Source organism: Calliphora vicina, chromosome 1 (genome assembly GCF_958450345.1).
Source record: "Calliphora vicina chromosome 1, idCalVici1.1, whole genome shotgun sequence".
NCBI lineage: Eukaryota > Metazoa > Arthropoda > Insecta > Diptera > Calliphoridae > Calliphora > Calliphora vicina.
The window spans coordinates 19,666,108-19,692,585 of NC_088780.1; the positions used below are offsets into that span (position 1 = coordinate 19,666,108).

The window sequence follows — 26,478 nt, forward strand, 5'->3', positions numbered from 1 at the left end:
ACCTTTGTGAGAAGGGAACATACATACAGTGGTGGCCACCAATTTAAGACAAATACTTGAATTTTTTTCATCAACTGAATTTTAAGTGCGATAGAGCCAAAATAAAAGGACCTTTAAGGATACGAAATTTATTATTAATGTTTCTAGTTTCTGAAAAATGTTTGAAAAAATCAGTAAAACATATATGGACAAAGATATGTGGAAATACGTTGACCCACCTCAGCGAATATCCGCTGTTAATAACATGATATCAGCGAAACTAATAGAACTAAAAATACGAAATTTGGTCCGAATATTTTATAATAATAAAATTATAATGATATAAATGTGAGAAAATATGTTTATTAAAAAAAAAATTTTTGGTCACGTTGTCGAAAAATTTGATGTGTTCATGGTGAATATGTATGAATTGACACAGTCGAATAAAACACACTTGTGTGTTAAAACAGTCCTCATGCATACATATTTGTGGAAATATTTAAAAAAATAATTGCCAATAACATGGAATTTAGCAAACAGTTTTTGTCTTAAATTCCTGGCCACCACTGTATATAAGTTTGTCATTCCGTTTGTAATTTCCACAATATAATTTTCCTACCCTATAAGGTATATATATTCTGGATCCTTATAGATAGCGGAGTCGATTAAGCCATGTCTATCTGTCCGTCTGTCTGTTGAAATCAATTTTCTGAATACCCCAGATATCTTCGGGATCCAAATCTTCAATAATTCTGTCAGACATGCTTTCGAGAAGTTTCTTATTTAAAACCAGCAAAATCGGTCACAAATGGCTGAAATATGAGGAAAAAACCAGGGCGACCTCGATTTTTGACCTATATCTGGATTACTAAGTCATTAATATAGACAATATGGATATCTAATGATAAATATTTCAAAGGCCTTTGCAACGACGTATATAAGTTGGACCTACAATGGGTCAAAATCGGAAAAAATATTTTTTAACCCGAATTTTTTTTTCACCAAAAAAAAAAAAATTTAATTTAAAAAAAAAATTAAAATTTAAAAAATTTTAAAATTTTTTTCCAAAAAATGAAAAAAACAACTTTGGAACTTTGTTTACCTAAAAATATTTAAAATTTTTTAGCCATGATATTTGGCATACATAATTAGAATAAAATTCAAAACACGATTTAAATTTTGTTTATATATGACTAGTTTATTAAATATTATAATTACTACATACATCATGCATATATGTATATAGTACATATGTTTTGATGGTATATTAAAAAAATATACATAAATAAAAATTAATTACTTATTAAATACATAATTGTTTATTTTGTTGCTTTTTTTTTTGGATTTCAGTTTTATACAAATTACTAGATAAATTATTAATAAATTTGTTAAATAAACAAACAAAAAAATCTAAAAAAAATAATATTTTAACATGAACATAAAAAAAAACTTTGGTCAAATCGTGATAAAAAAGGAAATATAGAAAAATAGTTTTAGAAATAAAAAAGAAAAATAAACAATATTTCTTAAGGTATGGAAATAAACGTTTAATCAATATTAAATTATTTAAAAAAAAAATCGTTATAGGAATAATTAATAACACTTAAATTAATTTAAAAAATAAAAGGAAATTTCAAGAAAGTTTTCGAAAATCATAAAATAATAAACAATTTAAAGAAACTTATAGTTTCTTTTAAAAGTTGGTAATAATTACATAAAAAATGTTTATAAATTTCAATAGTTATATTACATACTTTAATAATTAGTTTAGATTAAAACTAAAGTATTGAAATAAATACTTTTAACAACAACACACACACATTTGATTTATTTAGTACCAGGCTAAAATGTTGCTTTCTTCTATTCTTTTGCACTAAAGAATTCTACATTGGGGCTTACTTTTGGGTTTCTTTTCTACAGCTCTCACGGCCTCTTCGAAAACATTTTGTAGGTTATTCTTTTTCTTGGCCGAGCACTCGACCAAAGAATGGGCATGGATTTCCTTTTTCAAACGACGTCCCTCGGCTGTGGTAACGAACTTTTCGGAATTCGCAATGCGCAAATCCAATTTAGTGCCCACTAGAACGACAGGTACATTGTTGGAGTAGTGGCGAATTTCAGGCCACCACTTGCTTTTGATATTTTCAAAGGAAGCTCGACTGCTGATGGAATAGCACAAGAGGAAACAACTGGTCTAAAATAATAAAAAAAAGTAGGGTGAATTTTGTTAAATTGTGTTTTTGTTTTATTTAAAATTCTTTAAAAAAAACAACTTACATTTGGATAACTTAAAGGTCTTAAACGTTCATAATCCTCCTGACCCGCTGTATCCCACAAAGTCAAACTGTATTCCTTATCATCAACCGTTATGGTGCAGGCATGATTGTCAAAAACTGTGGGTATATACTCTTCAGGAAATTCATTTTGTGTGTAGGTTATCAGCATACAAGTCTTTCCCACCATACCATCACCAACTATGGTGATTTTTAAAGGACGCACACTATTCGACATAATTTCTGTTTACTAAAAAGACAAAAAACCATAAAATTAATATTCATTAACACATGTTTTAACCAAAACAGATACAAAAAACATATTTAAAACAAATAAAATTATATTTTGGTTGCATAAACGGAAGTGTAGTGTCATTTAAACTTGTAAATATTGCCAAATTATTCAATGTTGCAATTTTGAGAGTAATGACCTTTTGTTTTCTTGGTGTTTTTCTTCAACATATTGCCGCACAGTTTATTTATTTATTTTCATTGTGTACGAATGATGTGGTAAAAATAAATATGCTTGAAAAATTATCAAATTGCTAATTGTAGTTTGTGTACAAATTGCTAATATTGCTGCAGTTCCAAGGAATTTCAAAAATTTACAAAAGTTCTTAAGTAATATTTAACTTCTTAAAATAACCTTCTTAAAATAACCTTGTATATATAGGGTGGGAATTATAAATAAAAACTAAAATGCCAACAAAACTTTGATATCATTTTACAAATTTTGAGACAATGTTTTTAAATAAACAGTGGATTTGAGTATTAAGTGCAAATGACCTTGCAACATCGCAAAATTTCATAGCAATCTAGGGATTGCTGTGAAATTTTGCATTTTCAATGGTGCAATACTGTTGCACTTAATATTGAACTCCGCTATTGTTTATCTTTGTTTATTTTCTTCATTTCATTTACTTTCTCCTTGGTTTTAGTTTCGCCATATTGAAAAGGGAGAGAGACAGAGAGAGAGAGTGATGCAAACGCTATAATATTGAAAAAGCTCTAAAACATTTTGCACTTTGCAGCGACATTAAATTTAGCTCTTACCTATTGGTAAACAGCTGATAATTTTTACTGACACTGAATCAGTTTATAACTTTTCTATAAAAAAAATCCCCAGTATGAGTAATTTATTCTATTTATTATTAAACCATAAATCATGTAGTTGTCTTTTTCTACAATTATTAATATGTTACAAAACCGCAAAATTGTCAATCAATTATAGTAGAAATTAACCCTCTAATGAGTAACAGTACCAAAATTTTATAACTCAAATCTAACCACCTAATGGATCAGTGTCTCTAGCATTTAATTTTCTGCGCTGATTTAGTGATTCTAATTTCCGTCGCCCACTAAATTCTTTCTAGAACTAATTAGAAACATGATTGAATTCGGAAATCTAGATAAACACGGTGAACTCATCAGCAGAAGTCGAAGTCAGATAGATGTTCGACATCCTATTGATGTATTAACTTAAAGTAGGGTCACACATGGCAAATATTTGACGAAAAACTCTTTTATTTATTTCAAAAACTCCTTTTACTACGCCTATTCAAAACTAAAAAATTGTTTTATTTTATTTGATGCTGTTTGATCTTACAAAACACTTGTAAGAGTAAACACGTCAAACAAATTTGTGCTAATAAAAGTGGTTACACATTTTTGAGTAAATATTTGTCATGTAGGGTCACACATTTAGACAGACAATCGCTAAAAATCGTGGGATGGGAAAGCTTAAATTTAAATTTTAGATTCAGTTGATATTTTCAAGTCACTTTAAAATGCATATATTACTTCATTATTCTTTTAACAATTTTCCAGCTCTGAATTTATAAAATTTTTACCAAATTAAGCTATCGTTACCCCTAAAATACCCTTTCAGCTGAACTACCGTTACCGAAATATCTATAATTACCACTAACAAAATATTACTTACACTTGTTCTATTAAAATTTACGTCAAATTTACGATGCTGTCAGATTTGACATCTCTGAATTTATAAAAATCTTCACCAAATTAAGGTTGGCTACCGTTATCGCTAAGCTATCGTTACCCCTAAAATACCCTCTCATCTCAACTAACGTTACCGCTAAAATACAGTTTTGGAAATACATATCTGTAATTACCGTTATCGCTAAAATACCGTTAACGTAATAATCGAAAATATCGTTAGCGTTATTCTATAAATAATTATAAATTTTGAAAATTACCATTTTTTCCGTAAAAACTACAGAACTTAAAATCGAATACATACATATATGTATGACTAATTTTGTTAAATTATTTTTATACACTTCACCTTCGCGAAGCTTCGTGAGAAGGGTATATATAAGCTTGTCATTTCGTTTGTAATTTCTACATTTTCATTTCTGTTGAAATCAACTTTCTGAAGCCCCCAAATAATTTATATACGCGATTCATACATCAATATCTCCTGCTCGGTTGGAAATGGCTGAGATATACGGAAAAAAACCAGGATAACCTCGATTTGTGACTAGGGTTTTTAATTTCCCGACCTTTTTTGATTACATTCCCGGGTACCCGGCTATTCCCGAAATATATAATGATACTGTAAATAAGGAATATTATAGACAAATTTCATATAAAAACATAGTGTTATAATTATAAAATATCGGATCTTCGAATTTATTAATAAAATTTGAGCTTAATTCATTAAAATCTTAATTCGTAATTAAAAAATGTCAGCCTTTCATTCCATAAATCCATTCCTAATATTTAATTTTTTAGATTCATTCCAAAGGCTTTGTTTAAACTGAATTAATTTTAAAGTTAATTAATAACAGAATTTATTCAAACTTTGAATGATTAAATTTTTGTTAAATCAGTCATTTACAAAATTAATTAATTGAAAAAATTGTCTTAAACCTTTTTGTACTAGATTTTAATTGAAGAACAATTTAATCATTTAATAAATTTTTGAAGCTATTTTGTTATGGTTTCGAAGAAGAAATTAGAATGATTCAATAAGAAATAAATTCTATAAATAATGAATTCTCTTTTTAAATTTTCATACGAAAAACCCCAAATAAATAATAATAAAAAGCAGTCTATTATAACCAAGATTATAAGCAAAAAATGTAAAAAAAACTTTTCACTGTTTTTTGGTGAAAAAAAACAGAGTTCTAACTTGTTTTGTATGTATTTTCGTCAGTTTTTAATTCCCAGGATTCCCGACTAAAAATCCCGGGAATCGGGTAGTGAAAAATTGGCAAAATTCCAGGGAAATTTGTACCGGGAATTCCCGGGAAAAAAACCCTATTTGTGACCTACATATATGTATCTGGATTACTATGTCATTAATATAGAAAATAAGGATATCTAATGATAGATATTTCAAAGACCTTTGCAATGACGTATGTATGTATATAAGAACATAGTAATTTGGACCTACAATGGGTCAAAATCGGAAATTTTTTAACCCGAATTTTTTTTCCACCAAAAGTTTTTTTCGCTAAATATTTAAAAAAAATTGAAAAAATAAAAAAAAATTAAATTTAAAAAAATAATTTTAAATTTAAAAGAAAAAAATTTAAAATTATAAAAAAAAATTTCCAAAAAATGAAAAAACAACTGGAAAAAAAATATTTAAAATTTTTATTTTGAAGTATAATTTGGTGAAGGGTGTATAAGATTCGGCACAGTCGAATATAACTCTCTTACTTGTTAATTTTTACAGTTATTATTATAAATCGTTACTGAAATACTAGCAAATCGCGGGACCAAAAAAACATTTAAATATATAATCCAAAACATCGTTACCGCTAAATTGCTTTAAATTGCTTTTAAAATGCCTTTTTCAAATCTCATAAAAATGTATTAAAATTAACTCCTGCTTACCAATAACTCAATTCCTTATTTTTTCTAACGCAAACCTCTATGATATGTTCCTATTATGCTGTCCTCTTGGTCTATAAATCTCCCTCCGCTATCAGTGAGAGACTTGTAAAACAGTTTATACCACAAAAAGGCTGGGCTTTTCAAATTTATTTTGTTGTAGAATACCAAGATTGTCTAACTTTACCATTAAACTAACATTATCCCCATAGATACCGTTACCGAACTAATATTGTTTTAAAAATTAAGTCTTAAGGAAACAATACAAATTTAATCTAAAGTTAACTTTAACAACAGCTTTGGTTTTACTATTAACAAATCTATAAATCGTATCCGAGTAAAGTTTTGATGTTCTGTAAATCGAATTCACATGATTTACTCGATTTAATGCCTGGTTAAAGTTAAATTTGTTTACAGTTTAACATAACCCTTTTTCTATACCTGATACATTTGTGTCATGATAAACGTCAATATGGTTGTCAAAATAAAAAATTATCAGGTATAGTCTCCATTTATTAGTATTATTGCTTCGTTATGACAAAATTGCTGACACAAAGTATACAGAGGCGACACGGCAAAAAATATATATTTGTCTCTTTCGCTCGAAACAATTTTAACTGGTTTGGTTTTGTGCTTATTTATATAGTTGCTTGTTTTAATGCACTGTCTGTATTAAACCGCAAATTTGTTTTCTCTTTCTATCGAAACAATTTCAAAAAAAGCGGATTTTAGTGTTTTTGAACTGTCAAATTTGACGCCTCTGTATACTTTGTGTTGCTGAGACAACTTTGTCTTGACAACAAACATTATTAATTGTTATGATAAATATTTGTCAATTATAGACAGACAAGTAACAATATCTTAAGACAAATTAAACTAAAATATCTTGATATCAAAGAGGGAATACAACTTGGGAACAAGTTAAATCAAATACTCAAAATCAAGATTATTTAAATTTATCCATAGCAATGAAATCATCATAACGATTTTTAATTAAAAACTCTTTAGGCAAATCCTTATTTATAGCAGCCACTGTAAAAACAAATGATTATTGTTATTTAAAACAAATCGAAATGTTTTCAAGTTCCATACTTTGCTATAAATTCCAAAGCATGTATTACAAATGGTATGACTACTAGTACGTGTGTGAACGCCTCATTTCCTATGGCGGATCCCATAAAAAGGTAAATGAATCATTAGAGTTATGTTTTTTTTTCTTTCTACGCTGTCTTTAAAACGAGTAGGTACATGTATTTTCATATTTTGTAATGGAATTTATTTAATAATCGACTTTGAATATGAGTTCAAACAGTTTTTTTTTTGCTGGTTTTTTTATATAAAAAAAATATATATAAAAACAAGTAAGAGTGCTATATTCGGCTGTGCCGAATCTTATATACCCTTCACGAAATTATACTTCAAAATTTTAAATATTTTTAGGTAAACAAAATTTAATTTTTTTTTAGTTGTTTTTTTTTCATTTTTTGGAAAAAAATTTATTTTAATTTTTTTTTTTTTTAAATTTAAATTTTTTTTTTTTAAATTTAAAAATTTTTTTTTTCTAAATTTTAAAAATTTTTTTTTGGTTTTTTAAATTTTTTTTTTTGAAAAAAAAAATTCGGGTTAAAATTTTTTTTCCCGATTTTGACCCATTGTAGGTCCAACTTAATATGGCCTTATATATGTCGTTGCAAATGTCTTTGAAATATCTATCATTAGATATCCATATTGTCTATATTAATGTCTTAGTAATCCAGATATAGGTCAAAAATTGGTCAAAAATCGAGGTTGTCTTGGTTTTTTCCTCATATCTCAGCCATTTGTGGACCGATTTTGCTGATTTTAAATAGCAAAATTCTCGAAAGCATGTCTGACAGAATTATTGAAGATTTGGATCCCGAAGATATCTGGGGTCTTCAGAAAACTGATTTCAACAGACAGACAGACAGACGGACAGACAGACAGACAGACAGACAGACAGACAGACAGACAGACAGACAGACAGACAGACAGACAGACAGACAGACAGACAGACAGACAGACAGACAGACAGACAGACAGACAGACAGACAGACAGACAGACAGACAGACAGACAGACAGACAGACAGACAGACAGACAGACAGACAGACAGACAGACAGACAGACAGACAGACAGACAGACAGACAGACAGACAGACAGACAGACAGACAGACAGACAGACAGACAGACAGACAGACAGACAGACAGACAGACAGACAGACGGACATGGCTTAATCGACTCCGCTATCTATAAGGATCCAGAATATATATACTTTATAGGGTCGGAAATGAAAAATGTAGAAATTACAAACGGAATGACAAACTTATATATACCCTTCTCACGAAGCTGAAGGGTATAACAAAATGATAAGATAACATGGTAGGAGCATGTACTTATTTTACTTACTTTTTTATATATAGAAAAGTGGTATTTGCGATATATTTATATATAACTTTTTTTATTGTGCTTTACAAGCTCTATACAGTTTATTAAAATAGTGACAAAATTGCAAAAAAAGGAATAATCTCACGATTATGTTACAGGAAATTGTTAGCAGTTTTTTTGTATTGTTTTATTTGATATTGTTTTATTATTAGACAATTAAGTGATTGTGGTAAACGTTTAAAGATTAATCGGTTAAAGCGATTTGAATCAAATTTATGCGCATTTTTCAGCTTATAGCCCTTACAATGTGGCAAAATTCGTTAAAAAAACTATAAATCTGTTCATAATGGTTTTGTACATATTTTGGACGCTGATAGCTGAAGCATATTTTGTTAAATATAAACTGAAATATAAATATTTATACTAATTATTAAGAGAAAGAATGACAGCTGTCAAACAATTTGGCTCACATGTCAAAAACCCATTTTAACAAATTGAATAGAATTAATTTGTATAATTTCGTTTCGAAATTATTAATTTCAACTGCTTCCTAAATAATATTTTAGTATATAACCCCCTGTCTATACCTGATAAATTTGTATCATGATAAACGTCAAAATGTTTGTCAAGATACAAAATTATCAGGTATAGTCCCCATTTATTAGTATTATTGCTTCGTTATGACAAAATTGTTAGTGCTTTTGCTCAGACAACTTTGTCTTGACAACAAACGTCATTAATTGTTATGATAAATATTTGTCAAGTATAGACAGGGGGTAAAGTTCAGCTTGAGCAAATTATGTCAAAAAATGTCTATTTACCAAATTTCAAAATGTCACTTGTCATCAGTCTGTATGTGTTATTTACTCTTTTACCACTTCTTTAATTTAAAAACTTTTTAAATGACATTGATTTTTAGTTTAAATTTTAAAAACTTTACTTTATAGATTTTAATTTTACCAATCAAATAATCGATTATTATAATCGTTCATTATCTGATGAACATGTCCGACTAAATGAAAGATATTATCAAAACTCACAAAAGTATTAATTCACATACAATTAATGGCCATAAAATGTTTAAGGACAAATGAAACGAGATATGGAAAAACAATAAAGATAAACATCATTAAAAGGGGAAAATTTTAATTAATATTAATACAAGTTATATGTTCATTATGCTAAATAATAATTTACACAAATATAAAACAAATCTAATCAGAGAACAAGTTGTCTAGATTTATAAAGTAAGTGTTAATTAATATTTTTATAATTAATAAATTCATAAAAATTAATTTCTGGGAAAGATAGAACTATCGTATTTTTCCCTTACCTTTTTAACTCACATCCTATACTTTTCTCCACAATCGTTGTGTTTGCAAGTCATGCCTATCGATATGGTATGCAGACAAGATCAATTGTACTGTATCAGAGCACCTCAACGAATAGACTACGTTTTGACCACTTGTGGAATTCAAATGGACAACTATAGCAAGCACCAAAATTAAAATCGTAATAAGATGTCGCTCTCGGTTCACTCTCGGTCAAAGATTGTAAACTTAAAGACTATTGTATCGATCCGAAGTTTCAACCATAGCAGTCCTGTTACAACAACATCAGAATATGACAAATATGGCTAGAAGGAAAAAAAATTATTCAGAAGTACATGGGACTAATGTTAGATCAAAACAGTTGCGTAAGCTGATGATGTTGCATTAATATCTGGATACAATATCTAGTTGTATGGAATCGGCATTAAGTACACTGAGTGAGTGGAGTGTTTCGAGACGGAATTGGTTCTATACACTAAGAGGTACAAGATAGATGACTTTAGACCACCTAGACTGAATGAAATTAGACTTGAGATCAGGGATAATGCAAAGTACAACATTCTAGACAAAAATTTTTCGTGGAATCTAAACATTCAGAACAGCATTAATAAGGCCATGTTGCCATGTACTCTTGCAAAAGGGCAATTGGTACTAACTAGGGCAGGCGCGGATCCAGAGCGGTTGAAATAGAAAAAACGAAAAATTTTCATATAAAAAAGGAAAATGAGAAATTTGTAGAACAAATTTAATTTATCCCCCCAAATGGTTGACCTGGACCAGCGCCTGAACTGGGGTATTATCCATAGCGGTATCAATTGGATCTTCAAAGCAGTTGTTAAACCTATCTTGTTTTAGTTATGGAGTACTGGTGTGGTGCCACGCCTTGGAGAATTCTACTCACCGGAAGGCCGCTGAACGAGTTCAAAGGACTATCGCGATGCTGATTACGCTATAAGGTCTACCTCATCTAAGCCACTTTTTACTTTTTTTAACTGGTTACTAGTTGATTTGATGGTGATGCAAATGGCTCTCAATTTTGATGTGAGAATGAATGCTGGTCTGTTAAGGACCTTGGGCACTCTAAGATACTTATTAAGAGTACATACATAGTAATGTCGATTACTGAATCGCAAAATCTTTTTTCGATAGGCATTTCCAGCGCAAACTGAAAAACGGCTCAAAAAGGGGCAATAGCTTGGGTGGAGGTTTCTTTATTGAGAACTTTGGAATAAAATCCTACTTTCAGGATACCTAACTTCTATACAGCTCTCCAGGCGGAAATTACTGCTATTAAACGGGCAACCAATTGGCTGAGATATTATCGACAAGGCTGATGTTAACGGAATTGCGGGTGTCTTCACGACATCTAGGTTTGCCGGTTATCCCTAAATGAGATATCGAGATATTCTAGGATAACGCTTATATGGATACCAGGACACGATGTAAATCAGGGTAATTGTATAGCAGATGAATTGGCCAAAAGGGGTGCGATGATGAATTAGGAAGCGATCAACCCTTTTTCTGGTATTTCCTTTGTTAAATGCAAGATGACTGTACAGAAACTACATGAGACTGCACAAAACAGGTGGACAAATGAACCTTCCTGTGTTACAACGAGGTCGACTTGGCCCGTATATGATGACAGCAGCACGAATTTAGTTATGGAATTCCATCTCGAGCAAATAAGGCTAATTGTTTCCTTTATTACAGCACACTGTATGATTAGGACTAGAGATGCCAAACGGGGAATCCAGTTCCCGAAAATACCGGGGCTTTCGGGATTTCTTAGGGGAAATTGTCATTTTTGTGTGCCTTTTTCATGCAATTTGACATTCTACATGCCCGAATATCGCAAAGTGATGTTCAGCAAAGTTATTAAGCTCAACTCCTGCTACAACATAGTTAATAAAGGAAAGCGGTATTTTTGGTTTTCCTTGAGTGGGGCTCTGGAAAATCAATTCTTCACCTTTTTTTTGTATCCTCTTCAAACGAAATTGATTTTATCTCAGATGAGGAGCTCGAACAAAATGAAAATATTTCGATTGCTCAAATACCCGGCTATGACAAACCAATACCCGGCTATGACAAACCTGAGGGAACGCATCCTCAGAATCCCATTCTTATCATGCTTGGATGAGCTGTCAATGATGTATATTAGAGGAATCTACTACTTCATTGGTTGGTTGGTTTAACTCGGGGACAACGGGCGTATTATAAATACCCAGCTTTTTACCCCTCGGGTATCTTAATGGAATAGGTTTTGAATGGACCCAAGTGAGCTGCTTGACAAAGTGGCTGTCCTAATGTTAGATGCTACAGCTAGGGTATCGAGAGCGGTAAATGGCAGTTAGTGGTTCAAGTGTTATAAAGGACATACTGAATAATCATATCATATTTCATGAAATATATAAACACAAAAATCAAAGCCTACTTGAGCCACTGTAAAACGTGTTAGAGATATTTTATTTAATTCTGAATCTAATTCAAATATTCGGAAGAATAACATTATTCAGCCCAAAGGTCTGCAACCAGAGACATAAAATTTGGATTTATAGCTCGTCTTCCTCATAAATATTTTTGGACATTCGAAAGTTTACTGTACAAAACGTTCAAATATTTGCTTTATTATATTGAAAATACCAGGGTTGCCTACCGATTCAATGCCCATAATTTCAATAAATAGATATCTATTATTGCTTAGTTACTTATGGAGCAAAAATATTTGGTAATTTTTAGCCGTAGATATTGATTTGAAATTAATTTCAAGTTACCTTTAAGGTAAATTTATCTGCTGGGTAATTTACACCGTAGATATCTATTTGTTGAAATTACGGGCATAAAACGGTAAAAGTGTAATGCTAAATATATTACTATTTTATCGGTAACGGTTGATGAGCTGAATGGGTATTTTAGAGGTATGCTTAAAGCAAACATAGCGATTACCCAAGTTGTTTATTAGCTCTACAGCAGACTCTCCGACGACAATTTTAAAGTGTTACAAATGAAGTAATAAAATGTATGTGACAGACCTGGTGGCCAATATGTCAATATTTAAATAGTTTCACACATTTGTTTAAATAAAACATTTTTTTTTTACAAGTATTTAAAAAATTCCTCTCAAAAACAGACTTTTACCACGATAATAAAAAAAAATATTTATATTTTAATTAAATGTTCAAATTGTAGGCAATCATCATACACATTGTTAGATATATTGTTAAATACATTATTTGACACTACATATTAAGTTAATTTGAACGTGTTTAAACGATGAATCACTCAAAAAAAATATTGAATAAATAAAGAAAAAAAAGTTACTTGAAAACTGATGACTCTTTATAAAGTCTTTTCTAAAAGTCATACATTACTGTGTTTTCTATTTCTTTTTTTTTTATTAAATAAAAAAACAATAGAAATAGAAAAAAAATAGTTATTTTTTGTTGAATGCCTTTCTTTTTTTTGTAGCCTTTTATTTAAAATGCTGTTTGTTGGGTTGTGTTTAGCATCTTCTGGTTTGATTTAAAATGTTTTTTTTTGTAAAAGCGCGTAGTATTGACTGAAAATGAGTCATTTTATGTGAGCTTTGTTTTGTTTGTTGACTGGTTGGTTTGTTGATTGCTTCAAATTAAAGTTAGTAATAATAAAATGAGGAGAATACCCCAATTTTCTTGGAATTTTTATGAATTTTTGTAGAAATAATAAAATAAACTCACATACAGAAAACACACAGCCATTTAAGATGGATGCTGCTGCGGCTGCCTGTGACCAAAAAAGTGACCAAACAAGATTATGATGAGGGAACATTGAACAACAAACAACAACAAAATCGCCATATTAATTTTAAAACAAAAAAACAAATGAGTACAAGAATACCGAGTACCAATTGTAAATAACGGTTCAAACACATGCATACACACACTACAAAACATATTAAATGACAGCAACAACAAAACAAAGCAAAACAACTGTGTTATGGAATGCAACAGGTTTATTTTGATTTTTCTATTCTTGTTGTTGTTGTTATTTATAATGAAAAATCAAAAACATGACTGTTACAGTTGTGCGTGTTTGTTTTTGCTTTTTTTTTTCTTACTATTTACACAAGTTTTTTGTTGTTGTTATTGTAATTTTCTTTGGGTTTTTTCAATATTTTACGTTTTTGTCGTGATTTTTTTTTTTAGTTTTCAATTGTTTTATTTTATTTATTGACTTATGGGTGATTTTATTTAACATTTTATGTTTTATATGTAACTAATTAAATATTACTGTTTTATTAATTTATATTTTATGAGTGATTCACTAAAGAATATTGTGTGTGCATCACGTACTTGTAGTATTTGTCATACAATTTAAAGTCATCATTTGTTGTGTTTTTAAAGACATCATCTAGAAGCAAATTCTTTATTTTTACCACAAAAGACTAGAATAGATATAAAATGTGGTTTTGGCCAAGGGTAAATGTAATTTCTTGCCACCTAACACAAAAATTTAAATTTCTGAGTAAAAATGCTTAATTTAAAAAATTTCCCTTGAATTATTTTTAAAAATATCTTTGTTAATAAAGTGACAAATCATTAAAAATCTCCCATCGATTTGTAACAATTTTGGCCTCATAAACTACGAACTCAAAAAGATTATCTTAAAAAATCATGTCTTATTTGTAACTTATTCAAATTTTATGGATTTAAATGATTTTATTTTGGAAAAACTTTTTATAATAAATAAATAATCGACTCTCATTTCAACTTAATTTATTATTCCATATTATGTTAATACAAATATAAATACATAAATACTATATTTAATAAGAAAATAAAAAAGAAAACCAAAAATCTCAGTCAAAGAAGTTGTTTGTAGTCATATGAATATAAATTATATTATAAAGAAAATCACTTGATAAACATTAAACCAAACGAACTAACAAAAGATTAAGAAGAACTTAAAGAAAAACTCATAAAAATTATTAAAAAAAAATTTTTTAGTATAAAGGGAAAATTAATGCGGCTGCTGACTTAAACTGGTATGGAATTGATAAGAAAATACATATTACTCGTTCAAAAGAACTAAAAGAAATGATTGAAATGAATTTCAAGTCAAGTCAGCTCAGCTGCTCTACAAATAAGAAATGATTAAAATGGCAGACGACGACGTATTTAAAAAAAAGAAAAGAAAATGAAATTAAAAGAAAAAAGTTCAAAACATTTGACATTTGGAGAACATAAAATGAAATATGTAATAATAATAATAAATTTATTTATTATTTTATATACTGTTCACATACATAGTTTTAACAATTGATTTTTAAATAAATTTATACAAATTATTATAAACAACAAGTGTTTTTACGATTATTAATATTCCTTGTTTAAGTATAAATATAAAAGATTATCGTACTTAAACTCAGATTATAAAGGAGTTTAATCTACTATTAGTTAAGAAGATTAATGTTTTATTATACTTTTGGTGAAATCACAGTTTAAATTGTCGTAAATGCAATTAATATTTTACGGTATTGTTTAAGGGGAAGTTGAATTTTGTAATTTTTTAAAGAATAATAAAGAAACCCTGTATTAGTTCCATATCTAGTTCTAGAAAGCATGAATAAAGCCAGTACTCATACAAATTTGGCGTTGATATCAATGATTTTTGTTTGAAATTTTCTCCTTTGGAAAAACGTACGAAGCCAGAACCTATTGCTTGGAATGGTTCTGGAACCAGTTCTTTAATCCATGACTTTTACTTGAAATTATCACAATCGGAGCAAGTTCTACGGAAGTGCTAAATAACTAATATTCCCTTCGTAATAACGCTTCTATAACTAGTTTTTCTATCAAAGTTTCTTCAATTTTCTTTAGAAAATTTAAGATACATATTAAAAAATTTCATAGAAATTTTAGGAAATCGATAAATTTTTTTAAAGAAAATTAAAATTATCAATAAATTTTCTTTAGACAATTGAATTGATCGTTAATTTTTTAGAAAAATTAAAGATTTCGATAAATTGTCGATATAAAATTCAATATATCGATAACTTTTCTGATGTAAATTAAGTTATCGATAAATTTCTTATACAAAATTAAAATTATCGATAACTTTTCTATATAATATTAAGTAATCGCTAATTTTTGTAAATGTAAATTTAAGTTATCGATAAATTTCCTTTAAAAAATTAAAGTTATCAAAATTTTTTTTATAGAAAATTAAAGTTATCGATAAATTTTCTTTATAGAAATTTTATGTTACCTTTCTTTGTAAAATGTAAAACATGTTATCGATAAATTTTTATCGGGTAGTCATAACGTGCTGGACTATTAATCTGAGGGTTGCGGGTTCGATTCCATCCAGAGACTCTGGGTGTATCTGCAGATAAGCAAAGCGCTTTGCAGTTTGTGTTTGTTTAAAAAAAAAAAATATCGATAAATATTCTATAGAAAATGAATTTTCTGTGGAAATCAAAAGTTATCGATAAATTTTCTTTGGAAAATACAAGTTGTCTGTCGATTTTCTATGGACAATTGTTGTTATCGATAAAATTATGTAAATTAAAGTTATCGACAAATTTATAATTTTTCTTTAGAAAATTAAAGATATCGTTTATAAGTTTTTTTAAAAAAATTAAGGTAATAAATAATTTTATTGATACTTTTCTTTAGAAAATAAAACAATAAAGTAGAGTTATCGATATCTTTTCTATAGAAAAGTAAAGTTATCGATAACTTTTCTATAGAAAAGTAAAGTTATCGATAACTTTTCTATAGAAAAGTAAAGTTATCGATAAGTTTTCTATAGAAAAGTAAAGTTATCGATAACTTTTCTATAGAAAAGTAAAGTTATCGATAACTTTTCTATAGAAAAGTAAAGTTATCGATAACTTTTCTATAGAAAAGTAAAGTTATCGATAAGTTTTCTATAGAAAAGTAAAGTTATCGATAACTTTTCTATAGAAAAGTAAAGTTATCGATAAGTTTTCTATAGAAAAGTAAAGTTATCGATAACTTTTCTATAGAAAAGTAAAGTTATCGATAACTTTTCTATAGAAAAGTAAAGTTATCGATAACTTTTCTATAGAAAAGTAAAGTTATCGATAACTTTTCTATAGAAAAGTAAAGTTATCGATAAGTTTTCTATAGAAAAGTAAAGTTATCGATAAGTTTTCTATAGAAAAGTAAAGTTATCGATAAGTTTTCTATAGAAAAGTAAAGTTATCGATAAGTTTTCTATAGAAAAGTAAAGTTATCGATAAGTTTTCTATAGAAAAGTAAAGTTATCGATAAGTTTTCTATAGAAAAGTAAAGTTATCGATAAGTTTTCTATAGAAAAGTAAAGTTATCGATAACTTTTCTATAGAAAAGTAAAGTTATCGATAACTTTTCTATAGAAAAGTAAAGTTATCGATAACTTTTCTATAGAAAACTAAAGTTATCGATAACTTTTCTAAAGAAAACTAAAGTTATCGATAACTTTTCTAAAGAAAACTAAAGTTATCGATAACTTTTCTAAAGAAAACTAAAGTTATCGATAACTTTTCTAAAGAAAACTAAAGTTATCGATACATTTTTTATAAAAAATTAAAGTAATCGATAACTTTCTTATAAAAAATTAAAGTTATCGATAATTTTTCTTTAGAAAAATAAAGTTATCGATAATTTTTCAGTGGAAAAATAGAGTTATCGATAATTTTTCATTAGAAAAATAAAGTTATCGATAACATTTCATTAAAAAACTAAAGTTATCTATTACTTTTTCAAAGATAAATAAAGTTATCGATAACTTTTCTTTAAAAAACTAAAATTGTCGATAACTTTTCTTTAAAATACTAAAATTGTCGATAACTTTTTATAGAAAACTAAAGTTATCGATGACTTTTCTATAGAATATTAATGTTATCGATAACTTTGCTATAGAAAATTAAAGTTATCGATAACTTTTCAATAGAAAAGTAAAGTATCGATACAGTTTTGTTAAAAAATTAAAGTTATCAATAAATTTTCTATAGAAAATTGTAGGTGTAGATTAATATTCTATAAAAAATTAAAATTTTCTTTAGAAAATTTAAGTTGTTTAATTTCTATAGAAAGTTGTAACTTTGATAAATTTTGTGATACATTTTCTAACTTAAATTAAAGTTTCTTTAGAAATCAAGAAATCAATCAAGAAATCGATTAAGTTTCTTTAGAAATCAAGTTTTCGATACATTTTATATAGAAATCTGAAGTAAGCAATAAATTTTCTAAACACAGTTTAAGTTATCGATACAATTTGCTTATGCAAACTAATGTTACATTATATTTTCTTTAAAAAATTAAAGTTTTTTGTAAATTGTCTGTAACACATGATCTGTGTATTTCTTAAAGAATTTTAAATCAATTTATTGATTTAACTCTTTAACAATTCTGTTTATTAAGAAGATTTTCAGAAATAAAAATAAAGTTTAATGAGCGTATTTATTACGCATTTAGATGGGTTTTTTATGTTGTTGCCTTCACCACTGAAGAACAGAAATATGATATGATAAATTTACTCGTATAGTGTTAATATGAAATTATCAAATGCACACCCTTTTAAAACAGGGTACAACAAATGCGTCGATCTTAAAATATATATGACACATTTTTAAAAGAAATATAAACAAAAAAATCAATCTTCTCATGTTTAATAAAACATAATAGCGTGAAGTATTTATTTAATATTTTTAAAGTTTTAAAGAAGCCTAACAAAGTCAAACATTTCAATCACAATATTTGCCCTAAATATGTATCCTCAAATTTGTTTCCCAGATTATCTAAATTCATTTAATTTTCCTTTCATTCATATTTTATCTTTAATTTACAAGAAACGCCTTCTTTTTTTTCTCGATTCTTTACTTCAAGACTTTTTTAAGAGATAAAAAAACCAAACAAAACATTATTTAACCGGGCTTTATTTACATGTTTTTGTTTTTTCTATATGAAAATAAAAGTATTAATTACAAAATAAAAACAAATTGTAGAAGGAGAAAAAAAACAGAATTACAAAAACATGATAAAGTACTTCCGTTTTTATGTTTCTGTTAGGTTTATGTTTTATTAATTTTCCACTGAAAAAGAGAGTGAGAGTTAACATTTAGTATTATTATTGTGATTGTTATTTTTATTTAATAATTTATTGCTACGAAATAAATTAACTTTCTAAACAATTGCCTGCCAAAAACATTTATTTATATCATTTCTAAGAATTATGAAATACAAGTACTAAATATTTTGTGGGTACTTTAGTGTTTAAAATGCAGTTAATCTTTTTGGGTGGCACAAAGATAAACACACCGAAAATATTTCAAAACTGACGTCAAATCCCCAAACATTTGTATCAAATTATTTAAGTAAATAAAGATTTGCTAAAATTCAATTTGCAGACTAAAAAGCTTTATTAAAACTGAAACAAAGTGTTAAAATGGAAAGTTCTAGTTTTAAAATATTTAATAAAACGAATTACTGTAGACTCTCTGGTAAATAAATAAATAGTACCTAATCTTATCTTTTTTCAAAAGTAGCAACAATATTTGCACACCTAAATTTGTTTAAAGTTACGTTTATAACAGAAAAAAAATGGATTGTTTAATCGTTAGATGAAAGAAATCTTGTTTCTAGGTTATTTAATTTTATTTTTATTTTATTATTACAAGCATTTTATTAATAAGTAAAATTACTCAGTGTTAATAAAAAAAATTAAACAGAATTTCTTATAAAATAGACATTATGGGTGGCAGTGATTCAGAAAGACTTTTTGCCCCCTATATTTAATTCACCTTATTATTTCGATTTCACTAAAACATAATGACTCTTAGGTCAGGTTTCTTTTAGTTTTGGTCCCGTGAAGTTTCTGACAGATTCAAGTTAGCGTTAAATTTTCTACAGAAAATTCATGTTGTGGAAAAAATTTATCGATAACTTTAATTTTTTATACATAACATTTCTATAGAAAATTAAATAATCGATATCTTTTCTGTAAAAAATGTTATCGATAATTTTTCTATAAAAATTCAAATAATCAAAACTTCTCTATGAAGTCAAATAACTTTGATAAATGAAGTTATCGATAATTTTGCAAGCTGTCGTTAGAGTTTTTTTTATAAATGCTAAGTTATCGATTTATAAATTAGAGTTATCAATAAAATTTCTAAGAAAATGTAAGAGTTTTCATTAAAATTTCTATAGAAATCGATAACTTTTCTATAGGAAATTAAGGTTATCGATAGATTTTCCAAAGAAAATTTAAGTTAACTTTTCTATAAAAAATTAATGTTATCGATATATTTTCTTTATAAAAATAAGTTATCGATAAAAGTAAAGTTATCGATAAATTTTCTATTGAAAAGTAAAGTTATCGATAAATTTTCTATTGAAAAGTAAAATTATCGATAAGTTTTCTATAGAAAAGTAAAGTTATCGATAAGTTTTCTATAGAAAAGTAAAGTTATCGATAAGTTTTCTATAGAAAAGTAAAGCTATCGATAAGTTTTCTATAGAAAAGTAAAGTTATCGATAAGTTTTCTATAGAAAAGTAAAGTTATCGATAAGTTTTCTATAGAAAAGTAAAGTTATCGATAACTTTTCTTTAGAAAAATAAAGTTGTCGATAACTTTTCTTTTAAAAACTGAAGTTGTCGATAACTTTTCTTTTAAATACTAAAGTTATCGATAACATTTCTATAGAAAAGTAAAGTTATCGATAACATTTTTATAGAAAATTAAAGTTATCGATAAGTTTTCTATAGAAAAGTAAAGTTATCGATAAGTTTTCTATAGAAAAGTAAAGTTATCGATAAGTTTTCTATAGAAAAGTAAAGTTATCGATAAGTTTTCTATAGAAAAGTAAAGTTATCGATAAGTTTTCTATAGAAAAGTAAAGTTATCGATAAGTTTTCTATAGAAAAGTAAAGTTATCGATAAGTTTTCTCTAGAAAAGTAAAGTTATCGATAGGTTTTCTATAGAAAAGTAAAGTTATCGATAACTTTTCTATAGAAAAGTAAAGTTATCGATAACTTTTCTATAGAAAAGTAAAGTTATCGATAACTTTTCTATAGAAAAGTAAAGTTATCGATAACTTTTCTATAGAAAAGTAAAGTTATCGATAACTTTTCTATAGAAAAGTAAAGATATCGATAACTTTTCTATAGAAAAGTAAAGTTATCGATAACTTTTCTATAGAAAAGTAAAGTTATCGATAGCTTTTCTGTATTCACACAAAAATTAAAGTAATCGATAACTTTCTTATAAAAAATTAAAGTTATCAATAGTTTTTCTTTATAAGATTAAAGTTATCGATAACTTTAATCTTGTTATATAGCAATTATAGTTATCGCTGCATTTTTTATAAATGTTCTTTAAAAATTAAAGTTCTCGATTACTTTCGAAAGAAAATTAATGTTATTAATAAATCTAAAGGGAATTAATCAAAAATTTCCCATAAAAAAAAATTTTAAAATTTTAAGTTAATATGAGGGGAAAAATTGGAAATTTGGACAAAAACCAAACTGCTTATGCGTAAATTTTATTTAATTAACTGAGAATTTTATTAATTCTTGACATCAAAAACTTTCATTACCAAGTAAAAAAGGGTCAATTGACCCTTTTGGATTACAATGCGACCGTCTAATAGCAGGCCCAAAGTAATCAACGCATTGGATTCACATACCGGTTACATAGAATCAGTTACCTTACTAGCTACCTAAGTGTTTACTTAATCAGCTACATAACTAGTTATTTTAACATGTCCTTAAATAGTAAGTTAAAAGAGATTTCATAGACAGTCCAATAACCGATTGCTTGTAAACCAAACCTTCCTACGACTTTCTAAAGAGCAGTACAAAATAAAATTTTAAAGTGACTACACTCTAGTTTACTTAGAGACACTTAAGTGACAATTGTCTTCATGCTAGATTACCTGCAAGTGTTTAGGCAAAGATTTAATATTAATAATTTAAAAAAAATTTCCCAAACTTTCTTACGAACCTCACTATATTATGCATTGACGTAACCACAAATCAAACATTTGGAAAGTATTTACTTTATAATCTACTGGTAAAAATCAAAATTTTTGGAAAGAGCAAAACAATTTTTTGTTTGTTTTTAAAACCGAAAATAAGGTGAAATACTGCCTTAAATAAACAGCATACAAATTATTCAAAAGAAACTAAAATCTTTCGTGCTCCTCACATCGCCATTAAAGAATTCACATACAACATGAGAATTTAATGTAATAAAATGTTTATTTGCTGGTTAACTAACTACTGGAGAAGATGATGAAGAATGAACAGAACAGAAAAGATACAAAATAAACTACAAAGATTCATTAGACATTCCAATGGCGCATAAAACAAGTGATGTGTGAGTGTAATATTAATTAAAAGAAATATAAAACTGACTGACTGTCGGACTAAGGAACGAATTAAGTACTTGGCGGGTTGAGTGAATGTGGGGAAAAAACGAATTTTAGTAATGTCATCTAAAAAATATTTAAATTTAGATTTATATAAATGTAATTGTAAACATCGCAAAAAATACAAAAAAGAGAATGATAAAAACAATTTTTTTCATGGGCAAAGTCGAATATTAACAACCCAGCGCCGAAATGATAAATGTACTCCAAAAGTGGAAAGAACGGAAGGATAAACAGAGAATAATTAAACTTTTAAACCCTAAATTTGTATTGGTTTAAGGATCTATCATTGCATAACATTGTCAAAGAGTCTATAGACCAGTGGTAGGCACTCACACAAATGCGTTATGTTAGCTCTTTGAGCCGGCCACTATTATAAGATCATCTGATCAATATTTCACTTTGTTACAAACTGACAGATAAATTCAATATACTGCTCTACTTTTGCTGAATTGAATATAAAAACAACAAAGAAATATGATGACGTTTTAAACAGAAATACGTTACAAAATTTGAAAATCAGTAAAATAACACGTTTTCTATTTTATTGTAAAAATAATGGCAAAAAAACACTAAAACTTTTTAATAATAAAATCATGTTTTTTCGAAATTTATTTATTTTTTTAGCAACTTTTGTACTCGTCTACAAACTGACTCGTTTTTATGGTTGTTTGTTGGCCATTGCTAATCAACAGGTAAAACAACCTCACAGATATGGGAGAGTTTTTTAAACGTACTTACAGATACTTTTTTTGTCTAAAACAAAAATTTTGTTTTTATCATTAAATTAGCTTTTTGCTATTGTAGTTGTTGCTTTTTTGAAATAAACAACAAATACATATGAATAAATAAATAAAACACATAAAAAAACACAAGGTCACTCTCTTACTTTTTTTAATTCAATTTTCAATTACGTATAAAAATATCGGAAAAAAGAATTAAACATTTTTTGAAAAAAAAAAATTTAATTTCTTTAATAATAACACACGCACCATTAACAATTAGTAATTAATTTTTTTTTCACTTAATATAATAAATTTTATTTTTTTTTTATGAAAAAAAATAAATTCCACAAAACATAAATTTCAATTACAAACATTTATTTAAGAAAAAACATACTTTTAATTTCACCCCAAAAATTTGTTTGGTTTTCAAAATTTGTTTTTAATTTTTTTTTTATATTTTTTTCTTTTCTTAAGAAAAATTTACGTGTTTTCAGTTTTAATATCTTTAGCCACTGTAATTTATCGTGTTTTTATTTTCGTTTATTATTTTTATTTTCTATGTTTTTCGTTTGCCGTTGCTGTTGATCTTGGCAAAACACAAAAACTACCGCTGCTATTTTGTAAAAACGTATTACCGATCACTGACGCAGTCACTTAACAACTCCCTAGTCAGTGGCCAAGATTCGGTCATCATACTCATGTTAAGTGCTCTTAATGGTGTGAATTGAAATTTTGTAAATAGAAAAACACACAAATATGTATAATGTAGTAAATACTAATAAATAAATACACTCGCATCTCTCAGATACTTTAAGTAGCAGTACCTTGCTCATATTCATAATTTGAGTTTCTCTTTTAACGTATTCTCTCTCCTCTCTCAACTAACAAGTAGGAAAAGGTTGCCAGATGCAAGGCAACTATTTTTGTAAGTGATAACGGGAATTGTTATTTGTTTATCATGGTATTGAACCAGCATATATTCATATGTTTTTGATGTTATATCCAACAGTTCTAGGAGACTTTTCCGAACTAGTGATTTTATCCATCATTTAGGTTGCATAACACTGTGTGTAATTTTTTGAGTCATGGAAATATAACCATATACGGACACCACTACGTGATAAAAGTCTCCCAATTTTGCCCAAAGTCATGCACTTTTTTATGGACCCCAAAACATTTGGGTCCTCGGAGTAATTTTTGCAAAAAGGTGTTCATTTTATCAGGCTCATATCTTGCAAACAGTTCGGAATTTTGATTTACTTTCTGAGGCAAAGTTGTAGCCCTTGTCATAAAGAATAAAAATTGTGAATAAATAAAATCAAAAAAAATTCATCTTCAAGATCAAAATCGCAAACAACTTTCAAAAATTGGAAATAAATTTAGAAATAATTTGTTTAAAGCTGCCTAAAAGTATGCTTTAATTTATAATAATTTAATAGTTTTTGGCCCAAAACACTTAATTCACTTTAGTTTTTCTTACTAACTTATATTGATCTACCTAAACGGTGTTAAGAATCATTCCTAGGAAGCTCTAGAAAGTTGTTTATTGAGATCTTAGGTACATTTTTGTAGTTGATTGCTTCCTTGAATTTTGAACGTTGGATGAAGGTAAAACAGGGGAAAAAGGTAAAAAAATCGTTTCCGAACTGTTTGCTAGATTTGAGCCTGAAAAACGATCACTTTTTTGCAAAAATTACACAGAGGGCCCAAATCGTTGGGGTGCAAGTGCAACACACAATGGCAGCCTTCCTGGACTACTTCTGATGTAACTACTCTTGCAATTCACCAATCTCTTATTAACCTAGATGTTGAAGAATATATTAGCGACTGGTTAGCATCCATGTTGAAATCAAGAATAGTTACAGCATATCTTGGTAATAGCGTTAAGTCCAATCAAGTTGGACGAGGTAAACCTCTGGGCGGTGTGATTTCTCCACTACTATGGCTTATCGTTATTAATTCGATTCACATTAAACTAGACAAATAGGGATTGATACTTGTATCAGGATTATTTCCGGATGTGATTAGTGATAATATGTACACAGCTTTAAGGTTTCTCGACAATTGGGCCACGGAAAGTGGTCTTGGGGTAAATCCAAGCAAAACTGGACTCGTACTTTTCACGACAGAGACCAAGATTCCAAGTATCAGACTGCGAAATCTCCCTTTCAAATAATGCAAAATATCTAAGTATTATCCTGGACTCTAAATTATCATGGAAACTGAATACTCAAGACAGGATTAAGAGGGCAACGATGGGCACCAGTAGTCCCAACATAATTAAATGGATGTATACGGCTATAGTACATCCAATTCTTACTCATTGATCTCTTGTATGGTGGACTATAACTAGAAGAAACTCCGTTGTAGACCAACTATATAAAGTCCAGAGATCAGCCTGCATTGGCATAACTGGCGCACTAAGAACTAGTCCTTTAGAGGCACTAAGCACTACACTGCAGCTTGTTCCAATAAAGAGAGCTTCTCGCATCTGGATGTTGGTGATCGAGAATATATGGTTACGCGGGTATTCTGGACCAATTTCCTTCGATCGTACACAAACTTTCGGACTATATTACTCCATATACAGATTTTGATAGGGTGTTCAAGGTGTTAATTTCCTACATGAGTGAGTTGCAATGGTTGCAATCTCGTTTACGAATATGAGACCAGGATATATACAGACGGTTCTAAAATTAGATGTATTGTTGGCTCTGGTGTTTTCTGTGAAGAACTTGGTAAGCATCTCATTTTCAGGCTGAAATTTAATCTTCATTAGTCAGGCAATATATGAATGTTCTGTCGTCTATCTGACATTACTTTAGTTTGGGTCCCCACGCACAGAGACTACTATGGCAATGAATTAGCCAGAATGGAATCTACTTTGGATGTCTCCACCTCGGTTTCAGTAGCAATTCCACTGAGGACTATAACAGTATTAACTTCAGATACTTTCTTATAAAGGCTGAGAATAGATGGCGCAACTTAGATACATGTAGAGTGACCAAATTAATGTGGCCCTCTTTTAACGCAAAACTAACTAAGCAACTGATAACCCGTATAATAGAAGTTAACAGGTTGTATTTCTTGAAATACAGTCATGAATCTGTAATATTCCATCATGACAACGCTCGGCCACATGATGCAATAGCGGTTAAAAAGTATTTAGAATGAAGTGGTTGGGAAATTTTGCTCTCCCGCTTTATAGTCCAGACCTTGCCCCGTCCTACTACTTTTTGTTTCGATCGATACAGAATGCTTTCTCTGGGATACGCTTCACTTTGGAACAGAGTATTCGATATTGACCTGATTCGTTCTTGGCCTCAAAAGATGAGCAGTTCATTTGGCTAAGAATCAATTTGAAAAAATACAGCATTTATAGCTTTTGTTTAGAAACATTTGTACAATATAAATTTATTCAAATTATTATTGGCCATTGTTAGCTATGACCTTTTCCCATCTTACTGGCAACATATGGATTCCGA

The 26,478-nt window shown here is 28.3% G+C and overlaps 1 protein-coding gene across 2 annotated transcripts; it reads right to left on the bottom strand.

Annotated features, from left to right (window-relative positions):
• Window positions 1-1,156: 1,156 nt before the first annotated feature.
• On the bottom strand, window positions 1,157-23,561 carry RhoL (Rho-like). 2 transcript variants are annotated; one of them, XM_065498257.1, is made up of 3 exons: window positions 23,388-23,561; window positions 2,257-2,502; window positions 1,157-2,173 (listed from the first exon to the last, which is right to left on the bottom strand). In XM_065498257.1, the coding sequence occupies exons 2-3, from the start codon at window positions 2,488-2,490 to the stop codon at window positions 1,853-1,855; spliced, it is 555 nt and encodes a 184-aa protein (XP_065354329.1). In that variant the 5' UTR covers window positions 2,491-2,502; window positions 23,388-23,561; the 3' UTR covers window positions 1,157-1,852. The 2 variants fall into 2 exon arrangements, with proteins under 2 accessions (XP_065354329.1, XP_065354328.1); XM_065498256.1 differs by lacking the exon at window positions 23,388-23,561 and having other exon boundaries at window positions 2,257-2,513.
• Window positions 23,562-26,478: the final 2,917 nt, after the last annotated feature.

Excerpts from the sequence above, each read along its gene's own strand:
- RhoL (XM_065498257.1), bottom strand. The coding sequence starts at position 2,490 with ATGTCGAATAGTGTGCGTCCTTTAAAAATCACCATAGTTGGTGATGGT. Across the intron at positions 2,174-2,256 it reads GACCTTTAAGTTATCCAAAT|ACCAGTTGTTTCCTCTTGTG; the intron begins GTAAGTTGTTTT and ends TTATTATTTTAG.